Source organism: Narcine bancroftii, chromosome 5, assembly GCF_036971445.1.
Source record: "Narcine bancroftii isolate sNarBan1 chromosome 5, sNarBan1.hap1, whole genome shotgun sequence".
Taxonomy (NCBI): Eukaryota; Metazoa; Chordata; class Chondrichthyes; order Torpediniformes; family Narcinidae; genus Narcine; species Narcine bancroftii.
Window position 1 is genome coordinate 180,702,486 of NC_091473.1, and position 22,157 is coordinate 180,724,642.

The 22,157-nt window shown below is 51.0% G+C and overlaps 1 protein-coding gene across 1 annotated transcript in view; it reads right to left on the bottom strand.

Annotated features, from left to right (window-relative positions):
• Window positions 1–7: 7 nt before the first annotated feature.
• LOC138764269 (hormone-sensitive lipase-like) overlaps window positions 8–22,157 on the bottom strand; it is a 67,115-nt gene continuing 44,965 nt past the window's right edge. The window contains 8 exon segments of the mRNA XM_069939950.1: window positions 8–1,372; window positions 1,374–1,485; window positions 2,282–2,639; window positions 5,192–5,350; window positions 8,346–8,477; window positions 8,480–8,568; window positions 10,535–10,683; window positions 12,590–12,739. Of these exon segments, the coding sequence (XP_069796051.1) occupies window positions 1,223–1,372; window positions 1,374–1,485; window positions 2,282–2,639; window positions 5,192–5,350; window positions 8,346–8,477; window positions 8,480–8,568; window positions 10,535–10,683; window positions 12,590–12,739 (1,299 nt within the window). The 3' untranslated portion in view covers window positions 8–1,222.

Genomic DNA, 22,157 nt, shown 5'->3' on the forward strand with positions numbered 1-22,157 from the left:
TACTCAGACACTGACACACACACACAGACACAGTCATACACAGACATACACACTCAGACACTGACACACACACAGACACAGTCATACACAGACATACACCACTCAGACACTGACACAGACACAGACATACACACTCAGACACTGACACAGACACAGTCATACACAGACATACACACTCAGACACTGACACACACACACAGACACAGTCATACACAGACACACACACTCAGACACTGACACACACACAGACACAGTCATACACAATGACACACAATCATACACAGACACATACACACTCATACATAGACACTGACACACAGATAGCTCCACACACTCATACACATACATACAGACGCAAACTCAGACAGATACTGACACATGCACAGACACTAACATACACACACACTGGTGCTGAGCTACAGAATGCACAATTACAGTGTGACACTGGGGAAGAAGCCTGGATTCATTCTGACACGCGCTGAAAGACAAGGGTTCCACGTGCACGAAAATCACGGAGTTGAGGAATAAACACGTCTACGCACACATCACCTACACGTGCGTCTACACGGTGGAAAGGCACACACGTAAAACACCGATGGACCACAGGCCACGTCGGCACCCGTGAAGAAATTCCATTCAACACCGCGCACACAGACACATGGCTAAGAAATCCAAAGGAACACAGACTCGCCCGTGCCAAGCCCGAACAGAAATGCACAGCAACATCCAAATTTGTGCACGCCCTGAATACTGGACTCACACGGGGAGAGGCACGAAAACACAGGCCGACATACGCCAGCCCAACGCAGGAAGTGGGATGCACAAAATTAAGAGAGAAGGGGACGCCCGCGGAGGGGTCAGCAGTGAGAGGACTGTGAAGGGGCAATTACAGTCACATTCACCACACAGTCAGCCAAATACACACAGGCATGCACAGACACGCAAACACACCTCTCAAAACCACACACACACACAAACAATGAGACACACGTCTGCCCTCTCCCCACCACCCACCGCCGCCCCAACACCACAGGTGCCGCCCGGAGCGGTCGTGCTTTGTCCATGTCAGTGCAAATGTTGCGGCCGCGGGGGTGCAGGACGAAGCTGCTCCCCGCGATGGAGTCCGTCAGCACCCCCTCCCCGCCGGCGGGTCGCACCCAAGTCCCGGCCCAGCGAGAGCCGCCGTCGCTACACCCCACCGCCGTCCGTTCCTGCAGAGGCATCAGCACCGGAGTCCCGATCCGCCGGCGACTCCCGGGCGCCCGTCTTCTCCGCTTTGCTGAGGGCCCGGGGTTTGCAGCACGTCCCGGATCCGCTCCACGCACAGGCGGGACGCGTCCCGGGTCTCGCGAGACACCTGGCACAGGGTGAGGGAAGCCGTGGGGCAGGTCCTCCACCACGCACAGGCTCACCGGCATCCGCAGGCTCCGCAGCCGCTTGGCGAACATCACCGAGTCGTCCAGCATCGGGTCAAGCGGCGCACGCCTGGGCCGGGAGGGGTTGGAGGGAGAGAGGGGCCGAAAGGTCAGCGCCGATCCCACAGGGGTGTCGGGGAGAGAGGGGGGGAAGGGGTGTCGGGGAGAGAGGGGGGGAAGGGGTGTCGGGAGAGAGGGGGGGAAGGGGTGTCGGGGAGAGAGGGGGGGAAGGGTGTCGGGGAGAGAGGGGGGAAGGGGTTGTCGGGGAGAGAGGGGGGGAAGGGGTGTCGGGGAGAGAGGGGGGTAGGGGTGTCGGGAGAGAGGGGGGAAGGGGTGTCGGAGAGAGGGGGGGAAGGAGTGTCGGGAGAGAGGGGGGGAAGGGAGTCGGGAGAGAGGGGGAAGGGGTGTCGGAGAGAGGAGGGGGAGGGGTGTCGGAGAGGGGGGAAGGGGTGTCGGAGAGGGGTGGGAAGGGGTGTCGGGGATAGAGGGGGGAAGGGGAGAGAGAGGGGGGAGAGAGAGGGGGGAAGGGGAGAGAGAGGGGGGAAGGGGAGAGAGAGGGGGGGAAGGGGAGAGAGAGGGGGGAAGGGGAGAGAGAGGGGGGAAGGGGAGAGAGAGGGGGGGGAGAGAGAGGGGGGGAAGGGGAGAGAGGGGGGAAGGGGAGAGAGGGGGGGAAGGGGGGAGAGGGGGGAAGGGGGGAGAGGGGGGAAGGGGAGAGGGGGAAGGGAGAGGGGGAGAGGGGGGGAAGGGGAGAGGGGGGGAAGGGGAGAGGGGGGGAAGGGGAGAGGGGGAAGGGGAGAGGGGGGGAAGGGGAGAGGGGGGGAGAAGAGGGAGAAGGGGAGAGAGGGGGGAAGGGACGCAGACAGAACTGGGCAGAAGGGTTACTCACCACCAGGTGCACAGGAGGCATCCCCCTCAGCATGTCGTCGGTGGCCAGCAGCGGGGACATGAAGGGGTTCCTGACGATGGCCGGGTTCTGCAGGCGAATTCTGCCCGCTCCACTACGAAGCGGCTGAATCCCTCAGGGAACTTGGCCATTGCCCCCCTCCTCCTCCTCGAGTCCAACCTCGAACCCTGGCCCAGACGGCCGGTCGCTGGGGGGAGAAGACGTTCCCTGGGGCTCCAGACAAGTCCGGCTCATGACGTAGTCCTGGTCTGAGTCCAGCGAGGAGCGACTGGAGCCCTCGCCACCAAGCGCTGCCTCTGAGCAGCTCTTCCTCACCGTGTCTGTGGTGGGACAAGAAACGCAAGGCAGCACAAGAAACGCAAGGCAGCACTTACAGTCGGAGTCCATGTACAACCCTAAGATCGTTTCCCTGCTCAATGACGGGGACCTCTTGCTCGAATCGTCTCCCACCGAGAAGCGCCGCCCTGCACGTGCATGGCGAGATCCCGCAAAGTCTGGCGAAGCTGATGAAAAGGGAAGGGTCATCTGGAACCCCGGTCGATTCAAAGTGCCCCTCCCTGTTCCTGGGGGGTGGGTTAAGAAATACTGTGACCATTCACCTTGTCAATTCAACCCCCCCCAATCTGCTTAAATTTGGTCACTGACCTACTGAAGATTGAAAGAGGGCAGAAGTTTATTCGGAATTTTAAATGTAGACGTGCAACTTCGGTAACAGTCCACAAGCCAAATTTATACCCGATTAACCTACAACCCCGGGTACATTTCAAAAGATGGGGGGGGAAACCAGAGCCGCCGGAAAACCCAGACAGACACGGGGAAATGCGTACAACCTCCTTATAGACAGCGCGGGACAGCGGTGCGCTGACCATGACACTCACTGACTGTGCCCGACTTCAGGAACTGAGTTTCAGGGAAAGGTTAAACAGGTTTGGACTTTATTCCCTGAGAGCGTAGAAGAATGAGGAGATTTGATATTTAAAATGATGAGGGGGAGAGACAGAGTAAATGTAGTTGGCTTTTCCACTGAGGGGGCTGAGATACAAACCAGGGGACATGGGTTAAGGGTGAAAGGGGGAAAGCTTAGGGGAAAACTTCATGCAGAGAGGCTGGAGTGTGGAACGAGTTGCCACTGAATGTGGGCTCAATTTGGACGGGTTTGTGGATGGGAGGGATATTGTCCCAGTCAGTGGATTCATAGTTCACCACGGATAGATGGGCCGAAGGGGCTGTTTCTGCATTGTAGTGCTCAGTTTAGGCCTGGTTGTGGGATAAACGTTGCCTAGCATATAGGAATTCAGCCGTGGGATTTACACCGAGCCAGTCTACAGCCACATGCTACCAGGATATAAAGCAGGCAATCAACACGAGAGATAAAGAGGAGCAAGCAGAGAGGAACTCAGGCAGGCAAGCAGGGAGGGAGGGGACAGGGTCAGTTAATGCTGGCCACAAGCAGAGGGTAATGGCAGAGAGAAGGAGATCCTACCAGAGGTGAGGCAGAGAGAGAAGGCAGATCCCTCCACCCTCAACAGGCTCACCAGCAGGCTCAGAGGTCGCTGGAGGCAAGCCCAGAGTTGTGGCCCCACTGTGGAGACAAGACAGGGCTCAGGGGCAAGGGGATCAGGAAGGATGTGCAAAGCTGGAGGTCACCTTGCTCCAGCCCCGATCCAGTGATGAGAAGGTCATCCACTTCTGTTCCAGGGTGATATTTCACCAACTTACTCAAATACATACACAAACCTCTGTATATGACATGCACCTCCAATACATACATGCACCTCTGTATATATACACTACCTCAATACATACACGTACCCTGTTTATACACGTACCTCCAATACATACACACACCTCTGTATATACACGTACCTCCAATACATACACTCACACCTCTGTATATACACGTACCTCCAATACATATACACAACACCCCTGTATATTCACGTACCTCCAATACATACACACACCCCTGTATATACACGTAACCTCTCTATGTACACCTGTTGTTGACGGGAACAGCCCACAGGGGTACTCTGCATTGTCTGCATCCCCGTCCCTCTCCTGACATCACCCAGCTGCCTGCCTGAATGATCGGGGTGCCCACTCCCTGAAATTCTTGTGTACAACTACCTCTGCGTCCCTCAAGATCCACAGTTCATCCAACTCCAGTTCCCTAACTCAGGCTGTAAGGAGCTGGAGCTGGATGCAGCTTCTGCAAGTGTATTCAAATGAGACAATTAGGCTGTCACAGATTTCCCACGTCCTGCAACTGGAGCACCCACTGCCTAGCTGACTCCGTTATCTAAATTTAATTAAAGGATTAAACTAACTCATCTGGCCTCTCCTCTCTGGTAGCAGATGAGCTCTTTCTCATTCCCTGCTCACCAAAGCCACTTGAGCCAAAGCCTCAACTTCCACTCCTCTCTGGGCCAGTCACTCTCTGGGCTACTCCTCTAGCTACCCCTCCTTTTATTAGTTCCACAGGATATAGACAGGATGCAGACACATAGAAATACACACATGCATGCTTACAGATAAACACAGAAACAGAAACGCACACACACACGCACAGGTGAAGGGGGCAGAGTGGAGGGGGGGAGTGGGATTTGGTCTGAATGTCAGATGGGATCCAAATGAAGGGGGCAGAGAAGGGCAGGGGGGCGGTGTAGTGGGAATTGATCCAGATGTGATCCTGGTGAAGGGGATGGAAAGGGACAGGGAGGGATATATGGGTCCAGATGTGATCCAGATGAAGAAGACGGAGAAAGGGGTTGGATTGGTCCAGATGGGATCCTGGTGCAGGGGAGACAGAGGAACAGGGATGAGGTGCGACTGAGACACAGATCTATCCCTGAGGAATTCAGGGACAACTCACCTGTCCTTTGTCTGGCCTTCCCTGGTTTCAGCAGGGAGCTGAACCAAGCAGAGGCTCCCAGCGGATATCCCTCAGCAGGACGGTGGGGTCGTTCCGCACCACACACAGGGGGTCTGCCTTCTCGGGGGGGTGAGGGCAAGCTCTCGGCTGGTTCCATACCTGGAAAGGAGGGAGACATGTCAGTAGGTAGGGAGAATATCTGGCAAACGGAAGCTCAGTGTTGGAAAGGGAGGTGGGGAATGGGAAGGCAGGAGATAGCCGGGGGGAGGGGGGGGGTGCTGTGGCAACATAGAGTACAGGAGGAACAGTTGGGGGGGGGGGAAGATCTCATCACCGCAGCCCCTCCCTATCCCCTGAGACCTGACAGGGAGAGGGTCCCACTCTTCCTCGCCTTCAATGAGAACCCTCCAACTCCCCTCCTCCCTTCTCCACTGTCCCGCAGTGACCTCATCCTCTGCGAGTCCCTCACCCACACCTCCCTTCCTCCAATCGCCCTCCACCACTCATCCCTTACCTATGTGTCTGCAAAATGTACTTGTTGCAGTGATGAGGTAAAGAGTCAGCATCAGACTTTATTGTCTTGAACAAGTCACAACATTGTTGTTTTGTAGCAGTGCAAACATTGCTAGAAATTACATTTGAGAGTAAATTAGTGAAAAGGAGAGAGAACGTGGGGCAGTGTCTGGGGGTTGTTGTCTGTTCAGGAATCCAATGGCGGTGGGGGAAGAAGCTGTCTTTATGCCACTGGGTGCTTGTCTTCAGGCTCCTGGACCTTCTTCCCGATAGTAACAGAGTGAAGATGGCACAGCCTGGGTGGTGGGGGATGGAGTCCATGAGGATAGAGGCTGCTTTCTCAAGACACCGCCTCTTGTAGATGTCCTTGATGGAATGAGGTCTGGTGCCCGTGATGGCGTTGGCCGAGTTAACAACCCTCAGGAGTTTTGGCCCCTCCCATACCAGTGATGCAACCAGCCAGAACGCTTTTCCACGGCCCACCTGGAAAAATTTGCAAGTCTTCGGTGACATACCGAATCTCTTCAAACACCTGACAAAGTATAACCGTTGGTGAGCCTTCGTGATTGCACTGACATGGAGGCACCTAAGATAGACACTCAGGAATTTGTTAACCCTTTCCACTGCTGACCCCTAGATGAGGACTGGTTCGTGTTCTCCTGATATCCTCTTCCTGAAGTCCACAATCCTTGGTTTTGCTAATGTTTTGCTTGACATTGTTGTGACACCACTCAAGAAGCGGATCTATCTCCCTCCGAAACGCTTCCTCATTGCTGACTGTGGTGTTGTTGGAAAAATTGACAAATCCATAGGTAGGATGGGTAAAGAGGGAGCAGGGGGCCAAATGCAGGAAGGTGGGTGTAGGTTGGGTGGGACATTGGGACAGATTTAGAGGGACATGGGCAGGTGGAAATAGTGTGATGGGTTGTTCAGCGTGGTAGGTTGTGTAAGGGGTCTGTTCACTCTGGGAGTCACCTGCATCCACACCTCAACCCTCACCACTAACTGGGGCTCCAAACAGTCCTTCCAAGCTCTGTTCGCTGCAACAATGTGGTCCTCCTAGTGACCACCCATTTCAATTCTACGCCCCGGATACTGGCATTCTACGAACAGGAAGGCATTAATATCGACCTCCGTTTTCCGTTAACCCTCTCCCCTCAAGTATCTCTCATTCCCCGTCCCTCTGTCTCCTTCCCTCAGCTCCCCACCCCCTTCCCTTCCCTCTCCATTTCAGAGCTGCCCCCTCCGCCATCACCTCAGCTTCTATCTCTCTACCCTCCCGCCAGATCCACATGTGACCTCCACCCCTGCCCCTTCCTCCCTCCTCCCCTGCCCCTGCCGTCCCTCCTCCCCTGCCCCTTCCTCCCTCCTCCCCTGCCACCTTCCTCCCTCCTCCCCGCCCCTCTTCCTCCCTCCTCCCCTGCCCCTTCCTCCCTCCTCCCCTGCCCCTCCTCCTCCACCCCTGCCCCTTCTCCCTCCACCCCTGCCCCCTTCCTCCCTCCACTCCTGCCCCTTCCTCCTTCCTCCCCTGCCCCTTCCTCCCTCCTCCCCTGCCCTTCCTCCCTCCTCCCCTGCCCCTTCCTCCCTCCTCCTCCTCCTGTCCCTTCCTCGGTCCTCTCCCCTCCTCCTCCCCTGCCTCCTCCTCTCCTGCCTCCCTCCTCCCCTGCCCCTTCCTCCCTCCTCCCCTGCCCCTTCCTCCCTCCTCCCCTGCCCCTTCCTCCCTCCTCTCCTGTCCCCTTCCTCCCTCCTCTCCTGCCCCTTCCTCCCTCCTCTCTCCTGCCCCTTCCTCCCTCCTCCCCTGCCCTTTCCTCCCTCCTCTCCTCCTCCCGTCCCTTCCTCGATCCTCTTCTCCTCCCTGCCCCTTCCTCCCTCCTCCCATCCTGTAAATGTGGTCACCCATTAGTCCCGTAGATGTTTCTCAAGCACCTTTGGGTTTTTGCCCTCGACACCAGTGTCATGGACTTTAGCGTTTAACTTCAGAAGATGAAGGAAGTGGCTGCGTTTCCCCCCCCCCCTCCCCCACTACCTCTGTGGACTGGGTCAGGGCCCAGCATCCATACATTTACTGGTTTACCTCCAAGATGAATTTCTAGGAGACCGTCCCTCTCACCAAGGAACATTCTTCCCCCTCTCTCCCTCCCCCTGCCAATGTTTATTCCATCCTCCATTCCCCAGGAACGTTTTCCCTCACTCCCCCCATTTCACTGCTTCCCCTGGGAAATGTTTGCCCTGGGAACATTTCCCCCTCCCTCATCACTCCTGGAAAGTTTGCCCCCTCTACCCCACTCCATGGCAACATTTGCCTCTCTCTCACCCACACTCCACATGGGGGGGGGGGGGGAAATGCGACCACACCTGCATAAGCAACATTTACCACCCTCTGAAGGGAATATTTGACCCCCCTCCCCAACCTGCAAGAACTGGGAACATTCCTCACCTCCTTTCCTTCAGGGATCCAGGAACATTCCCTCTCCCCCTCCCATGGGGGCCTGGGTTCATTCCCCACCCCCCTCCCCAGGGGTCCAAGAACATTTCCCCCTCCCAGAGAAAGAACTTTTCCCATCTCCCTCAATGGAGCATCAAGGTACATTCCTCCCTCCCTTCCCTGTCTCCTCCCACAGGGCTCCGGGACCCCTCTCACCTGCATAGGCACTCAGGCACTTGGAGAGCACGCTGAGGGGCAGCAGTGGGTCGATAAAGGTAAGCAGGCGAGATGGGGAAGCTGTGGCCTGCAGCAGGGTGGCGGGGTAGGCAGCCATAATCCCATCGGGCAACGGACCCCGCACGAGGCCGCACGCAGACTCACTGTGATGCAGAGGTTCCCCCCTGCACTGTCCCCTGCAAGACAGATCCGCTCGCTGAACCTGGGGGGAGAGAGAAAGGGGAAGGGGGGGGGAAGAGAGGGGAAGGAGGGAGAGAGAGGGGAAGGGTGGGAGAGAGAGGGGAAGGGAGGAGAGAGAGAGAGGGGGAGGGGGGAGAGAAGGGAAGAGAGGGAGAGAGAGGAGAAGAGGGAGAGAGAGGAGAGGGGAAGAGGGGGGAGAGGGCAAGAGGGGGAGAGGGAGGGGAAGAGGGGGAGAGGGAGGGGAAGAGGGGGAGAGCGAGGGGAAGAGCGAGGGGGAGAGCGAGGGGAAGAGGGGGGAGAGCGAGGGGAAGAGGGGGGAGAGCGAGGGGAAGAGGGGGGAGAGCGAGGGGAAGAGGGGGGAGAGCGAGGGGAAGAGGGGGGAGAGCGAGGGGAAGAGGGGGGAGAGCGAGGGGAAGAGGGCGAGGGGAAGAGGGGGAGAGCGAGGGGAAGAGGGGGGAGAGCGAGGGGAAGAGGGCGAGGGGAAGAGGGGGAGAGCGAGGGGAAGAGGGGGGAGAGCGAGGGGGAGAGCGAGGGGAAGAGGGGGGAGAGCGAGGGGAAGAGGGGGGAGAGCGAGGGGAAGGGGGAGAGAGGAGAAAGGTGGTGAGACCTAAGGATACAGAGCCAGGGTGAGTACTATCATCCCCTCCTGGCTGTCCAATGGGATTGTGGGAGCACTGCATTGGACAGGGATTATAAAAACTCTGGGTCCACCATGAGGTCCTATCCCCACCAATACACTATTTCATTCTCTTGTACTGTCTAAAACATTCCACAACAGTCCAGGCCCTTTGGCCCATGATGTTGTACTGACCTACACAAGCAGACTCCACAATCTCCTTCCTTACCTCCCTCCCACCCACAACCCTCTATTTCCCTTCCATACATGTGCCTGTCTAAGAGTCTTTTAAATGCCTCTACTGTACCAGCCTCCACCATCACCCCCCGCAACGCATTCCAGGAACCCACCACTCTCTGTATCTCTCCTAAACTTCCCTCCCCTCACCTTGTCCAGATGGCCTCTGGTGTTTTCTATTATCATGCTGGGAAAAAAGTACTGGCTGTCCAACCTGTGTAAGCCTCTCAGAATCTTGTCACCTCTCAATCTTCTACACTCCAAAGAGAAAAGTCCCAGCACTGCGAACCTTGCCTTATAAGACATGTTCTCCAATCCAGGCAACATCCTGGTAAATCTCCTCTACCCCCTGTCCACCGTTTCCAGATCCTCGTAATGCGGCCCAGAGATTTATCGTCTGTCGTGTGTGTCTTTGTGTGTGTTGGGCTCTGGTCACTAATTAGTGCACACCTTGCCATTGGCTAATTCAAATCACTCAGCATCACTATTGCTTAGACCCTCAGATTAGTACTGTGTTAGCAATTTTCGCACTCTCTGCCTTGTGGATTGCCAGGTTGCCACTATGGACATCGCAGAAAGGTGTGCACTGAAGCCGAGCCATGGTATTGTTATAGAACAATACTTCAAGTAGAGTCGCAACCCCGACGATCAGGGGTCCCAGAGGGGGTGTACACCCTTGTGTACAGTGTGTACTAGAACCACCCCCTGACAATAATGGGTCCAGAAAAGGGTGTACATCCCTGTGTACAGTGTGCACTAGACCCTACCCCATGACGATCAGGGGTCTGGTAGGGGGTGTACAGCCCCATGTACAGTGTGTACTAGACCCCCACCCCCTGACGATCAGGGGTCCGGGAGGGGGTGTATGGGTGTCCGAGGGGATCCCACTACGATTTTCCCATGCTCTTCTATAAATTGTATTAATATAGATTGCGTGTGATTGCAAACTCTTGTGTCCAGATTCATCTCTCTGTGAACCCACCAAACCTGATATTCTTTCTCAAGACAACACATCAGCAAGTGGAACCACTGTGGGTGGAAAATTTTGATGGATCCATGGATAGGACAGGTTCAGAGGGACATGGGGCAAAATGCAGACTGCCCTCCATCAGGGGCAGAGGGGTACAGGGAGCACCTACCGAGCAAGTGGCAGTTCTTCACTGCCCAGCAGTATGCGAAGAAACACTCCTCCAGGGCCCGTGGGAAGGGGGATTCCGGAGCCAGGGAGTAGTCAACAGATAGGATGGGCGACTCCAGCTCCTGGCTCCAGGTCTTCAGGTAAGGCTACAAGACACAAGCAGAGAGGGTTGCAGTATGAACATGAGTAGTACCATCAGAGTGAATGACAGGGATCTGGGGGACTGTGGTGGAGCGGAGGGATCCGGGGGAGTGTGGTGGAGTGGAGGGATCCGGGAGAGTGTGGAGGAGCGGAGGGATCCGGGGGAGTGTGGAGGAGCAGAGGGTTCGGAAAGTGCCCGGATGGAATATAAGATGTTGTTCCCAGAGTTGCTGGTCATCTCATTTTGATATTGCATGGGGCCATAGACAGACGTGGTTGTGGGAACAGGGTGTGGAATTGAAATAGATGTGATCTCCCAGTCTGCATCTAGTCTGCATCCAATGTAGAGTCCAGAACCGGTGCACCAGATGCAGATTCACAAGTGAAGTGTTGCTTCATCTGGAAAGATTGTTTGGGGCCCTGAATGGTGGTGAGGGAGGAAGTGTGGGCACAAGTGGAACATTTCCTGCATTCACAGGGCTAGTTCCCGAAGGTGAAGGGATGAGTGGACGAGTGTCTCTGCGGAAAGCAGGGAGGGGAGGGGAAGATGCGTTTGGTAGTGGGATCACACTGTGGTTGGTGGAAATTCTGGGTTCGAATCTGCTGCTCTCTGTAAGGCCCATGATCTCTGTGGGTTTTCCTATAAACCAACTCTCCCACCCAAACTTATCTCCCTCACTCTCATTACCCTCTCTTTTTCTTCAATCCATGTGCCTGCCTTTGACTCCTTTAAATATCCCTGTGATACCAGCCTCCACCACCATCCCGACAATGCATTCAAGTATAGACATAGTCATACATAGTAACAGACCCTTCCAGCCCACAAGCCTGTGCCACCCAATTTACACCCAATTAGCCTACAAACCCTGGTAACTATTCAAATGGTAGGAGGAAACCAGAGCCCCCAGGGAAAACCCACGCAGGCACGGTGAGAACATGCAAACTCCTTATGGACAGTGCAGGATTAGAACCCTGGACCATCAGGGTTACTGCTGGTGCTGTAAAAGCGTTACGCTAACCTTGCTGCCCCTAGTTTTGGTCACCTACTAACAGATGAGTTATCAATAAAATTGAAAGAGAGCAGAGAAGGTTTACAAATGTGATGCTGGAACTTCAGGAACCAAGTTACAGGGAAAGGTTAAACAGGTTAGGTAGGACTTTATTCCCTGGAACATCAGACAATAAGGGGAGGTTTGATGAGGTCTACAAAATGATGGGGGGGGAGAGACAAATTAAATGTAGGTTGGCTTTTTCACTGAGGGTCAATGAGATACAAACCAGAGGACATGGGTTCAGGGTGAAAGGGAAAAACTTTTAGGGGAAACTCTTCACACAAAGAGGGGTGGGGGTGCAGAACATGCTGCCAGTTGAGGAGGTGAATGCAGGCTCAATTTTAACATTTAAAAATTTGGACAGGTGCATGGAGGGGAGAGGTGTGGAGGGTCAGTGGGATCAGGAAGATTCATAGTTTGGTGCAGAAGGATTAAAAGGGGCTTGTTCTGTTCTGTAGTGTTTTATGGATAGGAGAGGGAGAGGTTGGAGGGAAGGGGAGGAGAAGAGGGAGGGAGAGGAGGGGGATGAGGGAAGAAGGGAGGGAAGCAGGAAGGGGAGGAGGAGAGGAAGGGAAGAGGGTGGAAGGGAGGGTGAGGAGGAGAGAAGGGATGGAGAGGAGGGGGATGCGGCGGGGCGAAGAGGTGGAAGGGGAGGAGAGAGAGCAAGGGGCAGGGGAGGAGGAGAGGAAGGATAGGTACATGGATGGGAGAGGCATCAAGGGATGTGAACTGGGTGTAGGTCAGTGGGATGAGGCAGAATAATAGTTTGGCACAGACTAGAAGGGCCAAATGGCCTGTTTCTATGCTGTCACATTCTGAAACCCGAGGATTTGAAGTTCCAGCATTCCCCAGCCCATACCTCGTGCGATTTTGAAGTGTGTGCCACAAACCCTCCACCGTGGAAGTGGACAATGAGGAACCTTGACCGGGGAGCCGTCTTGCTCTTCCAACGCACATCGAGGCTCGGCTGTGCCTGTGGTTTGCAGAAGCTGTTGAGCTCATCGCTATCCTGTGGGGGAAATGGAAGAGGCGTCGGTGGGGTGGTCTGTGCTGCGTCTCTCTGCCCTCGCATCCCCATTCGTTCTCTGGCCCTCTGTGGGTCTCTCCAGTCAAGACCAGCCACGAAGCCATGGCCAGGTCACCCCAGTTGTCTGTCAGACTGTAGTAGTGTGCTCTTGGTCATTAGGTGGGTACAGAACCTGGGCCTCTGATGGCCACATCCTATGCCCAACCATTTCCCCAAGCAGAGAGGGGTGGGGACGAGGCCTGGACATCAGACAAGCATCAGGCAGGGCACTTGGCAACAGAGGTGGCAGCTGAGGCACCAAGAGCCAGAAGGTCCGCACCATTTAGTCACAGGATGTGGGGTTAGGGTTAGAGACACAGACACAGGCCCTTCGGCCCCTATAGTCTATGCCTGGTCCCACTGACCTGTACCCAGTCCATTTCCCTCCATACCCCTCCCTGACCACATTTATTTTTAAAATGCTAAAATTGAGCCCACATTCACCACTTCAGCTGGCAGCTCGTTCCACACTCCCACCGCTCTCTGTGTGAAGTTGTTCCCACTAAACCCTTTCCCTTTCACCCTTAACCCATGTCTTCTGGTTTGTATCTCACCAACCCTGAGTGGAAAAAGCCGACCTACATTTACTCTGTCTCTCCCCCTCATCATTGTAAATACTTCGATCAAATTTCCTCTCATTCTTCTACGCTCCAGAGAATAAAATCTGAACCTGTTTAACCTTTCCTTGTAACTTGGTTCCTGAAGTGCAGGCAACATCCCAGTAAATCTTCTCTGCTCTCTTTCTATCTTATTAATATCTTTCCTGTAGTTCAGAGACCAAACCTGCCCACAATTCTCCAAATTTGGCCTCATCAATGTCTTATACAACTTTACCACAACATCCGAACTCCTGGACTCAATAATTTGATTTATGAAGGCCAATGTGCCAAAAGTTCTCTTTACAACCCTGTCCACCTGTGAAGCCACTTTCATAGAATTCTGTATCTATATTCCTAGATCTCCCTGTTCTACCACACTCCTCAGTGCCCGACTGTTTACCGTGAAGAAACCTTTCTTGGTTTGCCCTTCCAGAAACAACACCTCACACCTGTCTGCATTAAATTCCATCGGCCATTTTTCAGCCCTTTTTTCCAGCTGGTCCAGATCCAGCCCTCAAATGCCCTGTAAGGTGTGTGAAATACACTGAATCAATCCAGATAAGTGTGAAGTGATGCATTTTGGAAGGTGAAACTTGAAGGTGAAGAATGTGGTTAATGGCAGGATCCTTAACAGTGTGGAGGAAGAGAGAGACCTTGGGGTCCAAATCCATTGATCTCTCAATGTTGCTGCACAGGTTGGCAGGGTAGTTAAGAAGACCTATGGGACACTGGGCTTCATTAGTTGGGGGATTGAGTTCAAGAGCCGTGAGGTCATGTGGCAAGTCTGTAAAACTCTGGTGAGACCACATTTGGAGTATTGTGTTCAGTTCTGGTCATCTCATTACAGGAAGGATGTGGAAGCTGTGGAGAGGGGGCAGAGGAGATTCACCAGGATGTTGCTTGGATTGGGGAATGTGTCTCATGAAGCAAGGCTCGCAGGACCTTTTCTCTTTGGAGAGAAGGATAAGAGTTGACTTAATAAAGGTTATGAGAGGCAATAGATAGGGTGGACAGTCAGTGCCTTTTCCTAGGGTGGGAATAGCACCCTGCTATTTAAGGTGAGGGGAAGAAAGTTGAGGGGAGATGTTTCTTTTATTTACAGAGAGTGGTGGGTGCCTGGAATGCATTGGTGGGGGTAATGGTGGAGTCTGGTACAATAGGGACATTTAAAAAAAACAGACAAGGACAAGGTTGCAAGAAAAATGGAGGATTTTGGGTGCGAGGGAGGGAAGGGGGAGATTGTTGAGTAGGTTTTTGTGAAAACAAAAAGTGATTAAACGGCACTATTCTGTGAAAAGTGATGGAATGTAAAGTATGTAGATTAGAGCTTGAGAGTAGACAGTACTAGTAGCTAATGGGCCCCTTCTTATCTCAAGCCCCAAGGATGCAAGGATCTGGTTCAGGCTGGTACAGTGACCTAAGGTAGTCTATAGCTAGTACTGCACTTGCTTAATAGACATGAATATTAACAGACGCCCCTAAGGAGGGAATGAACTAATTAACATAACATACGATGTATGAAGAGGGAGGAACTGAGTGATACCTGGATTGATGGAAGGGAGAAGGAGAATGTTGTAATGTATTGGGATTCTAATTGGAAGAAGGTAAATGAAGGTGGGGTGATGTTGAGTGCAGGACTGTACAAAGGAGTGATGATTTTGAACCTCCAGAGTGTCTCCAGACCAGGGACACCCGACTCTGCAGACTCAAAATAAAGCTGAACCTGTTCTCCAAGACTTTGTCTCCAGAGTAGTGATTGTGAAAACTTTATATTTCACAAGTTTGGGGTTTCGTCTGGGATCCTCAACTCCCACTGCTTGGCAACTGGCTATCGAAGAACGAGAAGGTGCATCCCACTGATTTCAGTGGTCTCCGATTTCCTTGCTTGCCATCAGCGGTTTGAGCAAGTGATATCTGGACAGGAGACTCTGGAGAACAGGACCTAGGAAAGCTCTGGTAGAGGAAGTGAAACAGAATGAAGGGACTCCGATAGGAGGAGTGGTTCAGTCAGGGCAACTCTCGTGCACGAGACCAGGGTAAGAAAAATTGACAACCGGAATTCTGTCAGGAATGATCTGACAGGGATATGGGTAATTAGAGTACCCGAGAGAAGAAGGGACTCCAGAGTGGGGGTCCCGGGATTGACATTCCGCCCGATAGACCGTTGGGGCGAATGTTAGGAAACTGGGGTCAGGGAGAGACCCAGGGAAAGACTAAGGAAACTATGATAAAGTTTTGTTATTACAAATGGCCTCAGAATCCGATTCTGTGGTCTTCGGTTTGGTGGCCCCAACTGGGGTCAGATGAAGATTGGATATGTCAGAAATTAAATTTATTCATAAATGAAAGAAGCCCTCCAGACCCGGAGGAGTCAGATTATGCAGCGTGTTGGATCTGAGTGACCGAATTGTTTAAGGTTGCTGGGAAAAAAATGAGGAGGAAGACGTACCTCCCTGGGATCCTTTGAAGCACCTGCCCCCGCCGTATGACAGTCAGAGGGGAGGGGAGAATCACCAGGATGCTGGTGATATCCCTCCCGAGGAACACCAACAGGTGAAAGAGACCGATGGAGGGGTAGAGGCCTGTGCCCCTGAGCTGGAGGAGGCAGGACAGAAGAGCTTGGACAGGCAGTAAAAGCATGAGAAAAAGAGAAACAGACCTGTAAAAAGGTCAGGTTGGAGACCAAGGAATGTCTCCAGGGAGATTTCAGGGAACTCGGCAGTCCATGTCCGAGGTTGAATAAGAGCTCAGGGAACTCAATTAAGAGTTCAGGTAACTCGTAAATGGTTATATGGTTATATGATTAGTGTATTTGTGTGTATGTGTGTGCTCGGGGAGCTCAGGTTTTGGGAACCTGAGGTACAATGGGGAATTGTGTAAATACAACTATCTGGAGGTTGAAAATATAATTCGAAAAGTTTCTGAGACATTAAATAAAAGACTAGGGAGAGAAGGCTGGCTGTTGGGGAGATACTTGGGATGATGAATTCATTAAAGAGCTCATTGGAAAGTGGCACCAGTTAGCACAAGAAAGAAAAGGCAGGTTGCCAAACTAATGCTGTAAAACTGGCAGAAGGGGGGGGGACAGTAAACTTATGGATGTTCACCAGCAAGAATCTGCACATAGAAAGGAAAAATCAGGAAAGGAAAAAAGCAAAGGGTAGGCAGGAGAAGCCTCTTGCACAGGAGGATAAATAAAGACTACGTAGTGAAATGGAAGTCCTAAGGCTGATGGAGGAGGAAGAGACAAGTGACCCTGAGTACTCCTCAGGGACCCCCTAAGGACCACCACTAGCATATTATCTGCCTGTATCTAGATCCCTAGCCAGGAATACCCAAAGTATTTTCGGATACTGTTAGTGCTTGAACCCAGAGCCATAATAAATCATCTGGCCACTGTAACAAAGAAGTTAAGATTTAAAGTCTGTGGAAAATACTAGAAGTTTTTGTTAAAACACGTTTGTCTGCGTCTGCACAGTCAAAAATTAAGCTGTTCTCAGTGAGGACAGAGAGAACAGCATAAAAACACAAGATACCAGCCAGGCAAATTGGCAGGAAGCCCAGAAGAAGAGATAATGCAGCCAGTTTGTGCAGAATACTACAGAGCAGAGAACGAAGTCAGCCAGGAATACTCTTAAAGGGGCCACACAACATACCAATTTGTTTGCAGTTTAAAGTTGAGCACATACCCATGATAAAGATGTGATTTCTTAACTTAACGATGGAGCAGATAAAGTATCTAAAGGGTTATCAGGATTGTGACCCCAAAGATTTAGTTCAACACAAGTTCTCAACAAGCCTTATACCTTCCATCCAGGAGATTAGACTCCACCAGAGGGACGCCTCTAATAGGGAAATTGAGTGATGGAAATGTTCCGGTTGTTATTATGTTGATGTACTTGAGTTTTGGGTGACCCCAGCAGGCAGGGTGTTACTATTGTGGGAAAGTGGGACATTTCAAACAGGAACGTCCCGAATTAAAGAGGGAAAGGGTTGCGATCCCTCTGATGACTTTTGGGGAGGATTAAAGGTATCGGGGGTTTCTTCCAGGTGGGACCTAACAAAGAGGATGCCGTTTTTCTGGTGGACACAGAGGCCACTAGATCATCATTAAATGTTATATCGGAGGGAGTTAGGTTCACGAGTCCACAATTAAAGGTATCGGGAGTAGGGGGGAAAGTCATGAAGTCCCCTCTGACAAGGGGGTCTGTGAAGTATCAAGACAGGGAGGCAATTGAAGAACTGATTCTGGTTCCTCAAGCTGGGGTGAATCTGATGGGACGAGATCTGCAAATTAGACTAGGAGTCAGAACTGCTCCAGTGGAAGGACATATAATGGTGAAATTGTACCCATTGAGGGAAGAGGATATCCAGGACATTGGGGACCGTGTCTGGGCTGGAGAGGGAAACAGGGGAGGACTACAAATAACCCCACACAAAATAACCCTAAAGGAGGGGTTCCAGCCAGTATAGGTGAAACAGTATCCTATTTCGGTAGAAGGTCGAAGAGGCCTTCAGCCAGTTATTGAAAATTTGCTGCGAGATCGAATGCTAGAAAGTTGAATGTCCCCTTATAACACCACTGTCCTCCCTGTACGGAAAACGGATGGGACTTTCTGCCTGGTCCAGGTTCTACGAGAATTAAATAAGATTGTTCAGACGCGACATCCAGTAGTCCCAAACCCCTATAACATATTGAATCGAATTCCCCGGAACACGAATGGTTAAGTGTTGTAGATTTGAAAGATGCTTTTTGGAGTTGCCCCTTGGATGAGAATCGTCGGGACTTGTTTGCATTTGAGTGGGAGGACCCAAACTCAGGAAGAAAACAGCAGTATCGATGGACAGTCCTCCCCCAAGGGTTTATAGAATCTCCCAATCTATTTGGACAAGTTTTAGAGCAAATATTAGAAGAACACCCAAGCATTACAGGAACACAGTTAATACAGTATGTAGACGACCTGTTGATTTCAGGAACAAAGGAAAATGAAGTTCGTAAATCCACCACTGAGTTGCTAAACTTTTTGGGAGAGAAAGGGTTAATAAGAACAAACTGCAATTCGTGGTACAGGAAGTAAGGTATTTGAGACACTTGATTCGTCAAGGGAAAAAGAGAATCGGACCTGAACGAATTGCCGGTATCACCGGTCAGAAGGAGATAAGGAAGTTCCTCGGATTAATCGGGTATAGCCGATTATGGATAGATAGATATGCACAGAAAGTCCGATTCTCAGATGAAAAACTAGGAAGTGAAAAAGAAAATGTGGAGTGGAAACTAGAGGAACAGCAGGAATTTAATCACTTAAAGAAAGACTTGATTAATGCTCCGGTCCTGGCTTTGCCTGATATTAATCAGCCTTTCCACTTGTTTGTAAATGTGGAAAAAGGGATAGCTTTGGGAGTGCTAGCTCAGAAAAGAGGAGGCCAGAGGCAACCTGTGGCATTCCTCTCAAAAATGTTGGACCCAGTGTCACGAGGGTGGCCGGAATGCATTCAAGCAGTAGTAGCCACAGCAGTATTAGTGGAAGAAAGCCCGAAAATTTACCTTTGGAGGGAGTCTGGTTGTATTCACTCCCCATACTGTCAGAACCATTTTAACTCAGAAGTCTTACAGATGGTTGACAGACTCGAGAATTTTAAAGTATGAGGGAATCTTAATGGAAAAAGATGACTTAACAATTTGTACAGTTCCTATACTCGTCAGGAGAAGATAAAGAACCAGAGGACTCAGGGCACGACTGTAGTGAGGAGGTCGAGCTGCAAACGAAAAGTCAAGATGACTTAGATGAGGAGCCCCTCTCGAAAGGACAATGGTGGTACATAGTTGGATCGTCAAGCTGTATAGATGGGAAGAGATACAGTGGATATGCTATCATTAATGGAGTTAACGGAACCAAAGTGGAAAATGGGCATCTGCCCGGCAGCTGGTCCGCTCAGTCCTGCGAGTTGTATGCCCTAATAAGAGCCCTGGAACTGTTGGAAGGGGAGGAAGGTACCATATATACAGATTCGAAATATGCATTTGGAGTGGTACACACATTTGGGAAAATTTGGAAAGAACAAGGGATGATAACAGCAAGAGGAAAAGAACTGGCTCATGAGCAACTAATTGAAAAGACTTTAGAAGCATTAATCAAACCAGAAAGAATTGCCATAGTACATGTACCAGGTCATCAGAAGGGGAACTTACCAGTAGCTCTTCTCAGAATTCGGACAGCCCCACGACAAGACATTAGAATATCCCCTTACGAGATCTTATTTGGACTCCCATATTTGGGGCGGGTAGAAGGAATACCTACAGTCGAAAGTAATGATTGTGTTTTTAAGGAACTATTTACTGGCAGTCTCTCATTCTCTTGCAGATTTAAAAGCTAAGGATCTGCTGGCGCAGACCCCTCCTCTAGATTTCCCTATCCACTTTGTGAATGCTGGTGTCTGGGTCCTAATCAAATCGTGGAAAGAAAAGCTTCAGCCCCAGTGGAACGGACCATATCTAGTACTGTTGACCACAGAAACAGCGGTCCGAATGAAGGAAAAGGGGTGGACACACGCTTCAAGAATAAAGGAACCAGTCGACCCACCACCTGCCACAGAAGGAAGGAAAGAGGAGTAAAAAGGGACAGAAAAGAAAACTACAATAATGAAATTTTTACACTTACTATTTCAATTTGTACTTATACATATCATAGCTTTGCATGTTGAACCTAAAATTTCTTTTATCTCTCTATGTACTAATTATGCTAAAAACTAAAATCAAACAGATTGTTGGGTATGTGCGAAAATACCATACCATGGCAAGTCAGGAGTCCCCTTAGTAGCAGTCCCTCTCTCCCTCCATGAACTATTTGATGTAATATATATATATACCTTCCCCAGCAACAGTGATCCACCCACTGAAGATAAATACAAAGGGTTGTCTATACGACCAAAACTAACAAGGTCAGCAATTACTCAGTCTGGAGAGTTGCTTCCTTTTGAGGAACCAACTAGGAGTTTCCAATTACATGCAGAATTGGACCGTCACACGACTGCGAATCCCGCAGCCTGTAAATGGCACATATTGGGTGTGTGGATGTAAAATTTATTCATGGTTACCTGGGGAAAAGGAATGTTGGAATTGGACAAAAGGGTTTAAATTGACCTGTACACCTAAAGGTTGGAGTGGATGTTGTTACCTGGCCTACTTAATTCCCCATGTCCATGTTCTTAACCAGCCTCCTGTACTAGTCTCATCCCATGGGCAAAGCAAAAGGAGGGTGACTGAAGGCAATCGTCTCATGTGGATGTTTTTCCCGACATATGGAGCCACACGAGCTGGGGTTGAGATTCAAGAATTAGCAGCCACCCTAGATGAACTAGTAAATGATACGGACCTGGCGCTTGGGGAAATCCAATCCCAAGTCTGGGCAATAACTACAGAAATGGCGTCCATGTGACTTACAGTCCTCCAAAAACGCATGGCCCTTGATTTTATTTTAGCAGAGAGAGGGGGAAACTTGTGCTTTAATTGGCTCTGAATGTTGCACATACATCCCGGATATCTCAGATTTGGCGATCCATATTAAAAAGTATAGAGATAAGATCCAGGAGGCTAGAGACAAATATCAAAAAGTAGGTATATGGGGTGATTAGACATGGGGAAATTGGAATTTCGGAGGTTGGGGGCCATGGTTAATCCACCTTGCTATATATGGTTTAATGATTCTAGTGGGCTTATTTATTGGATTAACCATTCTACGATGTATTATCACTAGATTAATTTGCTCAGCTACTGGAGCGAAGCAGATGGTATTAAAAAAAACCCCATGGCAGATGAACAATGACAAATTCAACTCATGTTACAACAATTTGAGGAAACAAATTTAATCAGAAATACATGGTAAAGAGAAAAAAGGAGGAATTGTGAAAAATGGTTGAAAGTGATTAAGCTCGCACCATTCTGTGAAAAGTCATGGAATAGAAACATAGAAACATAGAAGATAGGAGCAGGAGTAGGTCATTCGACCCTTCGAGCCTGCTCCGCCATTCAACGAGATCATGGTTGATCTTAAAGTTCAGTACCCCATCCCCGCCTTCTCTCCGTAACCTTTAATACCCTTATACTGAAGAAATAGATCTAATTCCCTCTTAGATATATTTAATGAACCTGCCTATACTGCCCTCTGTGGCAATGAATTCCACAGATTCACCACCCTCTGGGTAAAGAAATTCCTCCTCATCTCGGTCCTAAATGGTTTGCCTATTATCCTCAAACCATGGCCCCGGGTTCTGGACTCCCCCACCATTGGAAACATCCCATCTGCATCCATTCTGTCCAGTCCTGCCAGAACTTTATAGGTCTCTATGAGATCCCCTCTCAATCTTCTAAACTCCAGCGAGTACAATCCCAATTTGCGCAATCTTTCCTCATAAGTCATTCCTGCCATTCCAGGTATCAGCCTGGTGAATCGCCTCTGCACTCCCTCCATTGCAAGAACATCCTTCCTTAGATAACGTGACCAAAACTGCACACAATACTCCAGGTGGGGTCTCACCAAGGCCCTGTACAGCTGCAGTAAGGTATCCTTGTTCCTAGACTCAAACCCTCTTGATATGAAGGCCAACATACCATTTGCCTTTTTAACCGCCTGCTGTACCTGCATGCTCACCTTCAGAGACTGGTGTACAAGTACCCCTAGGTCTCTCTGCACTTCCCGATCTCTTAATCTATTGCCATTCAAATAGTAATCTGCCCTCCGCTTTGTATTACCAAAGTGGATAAC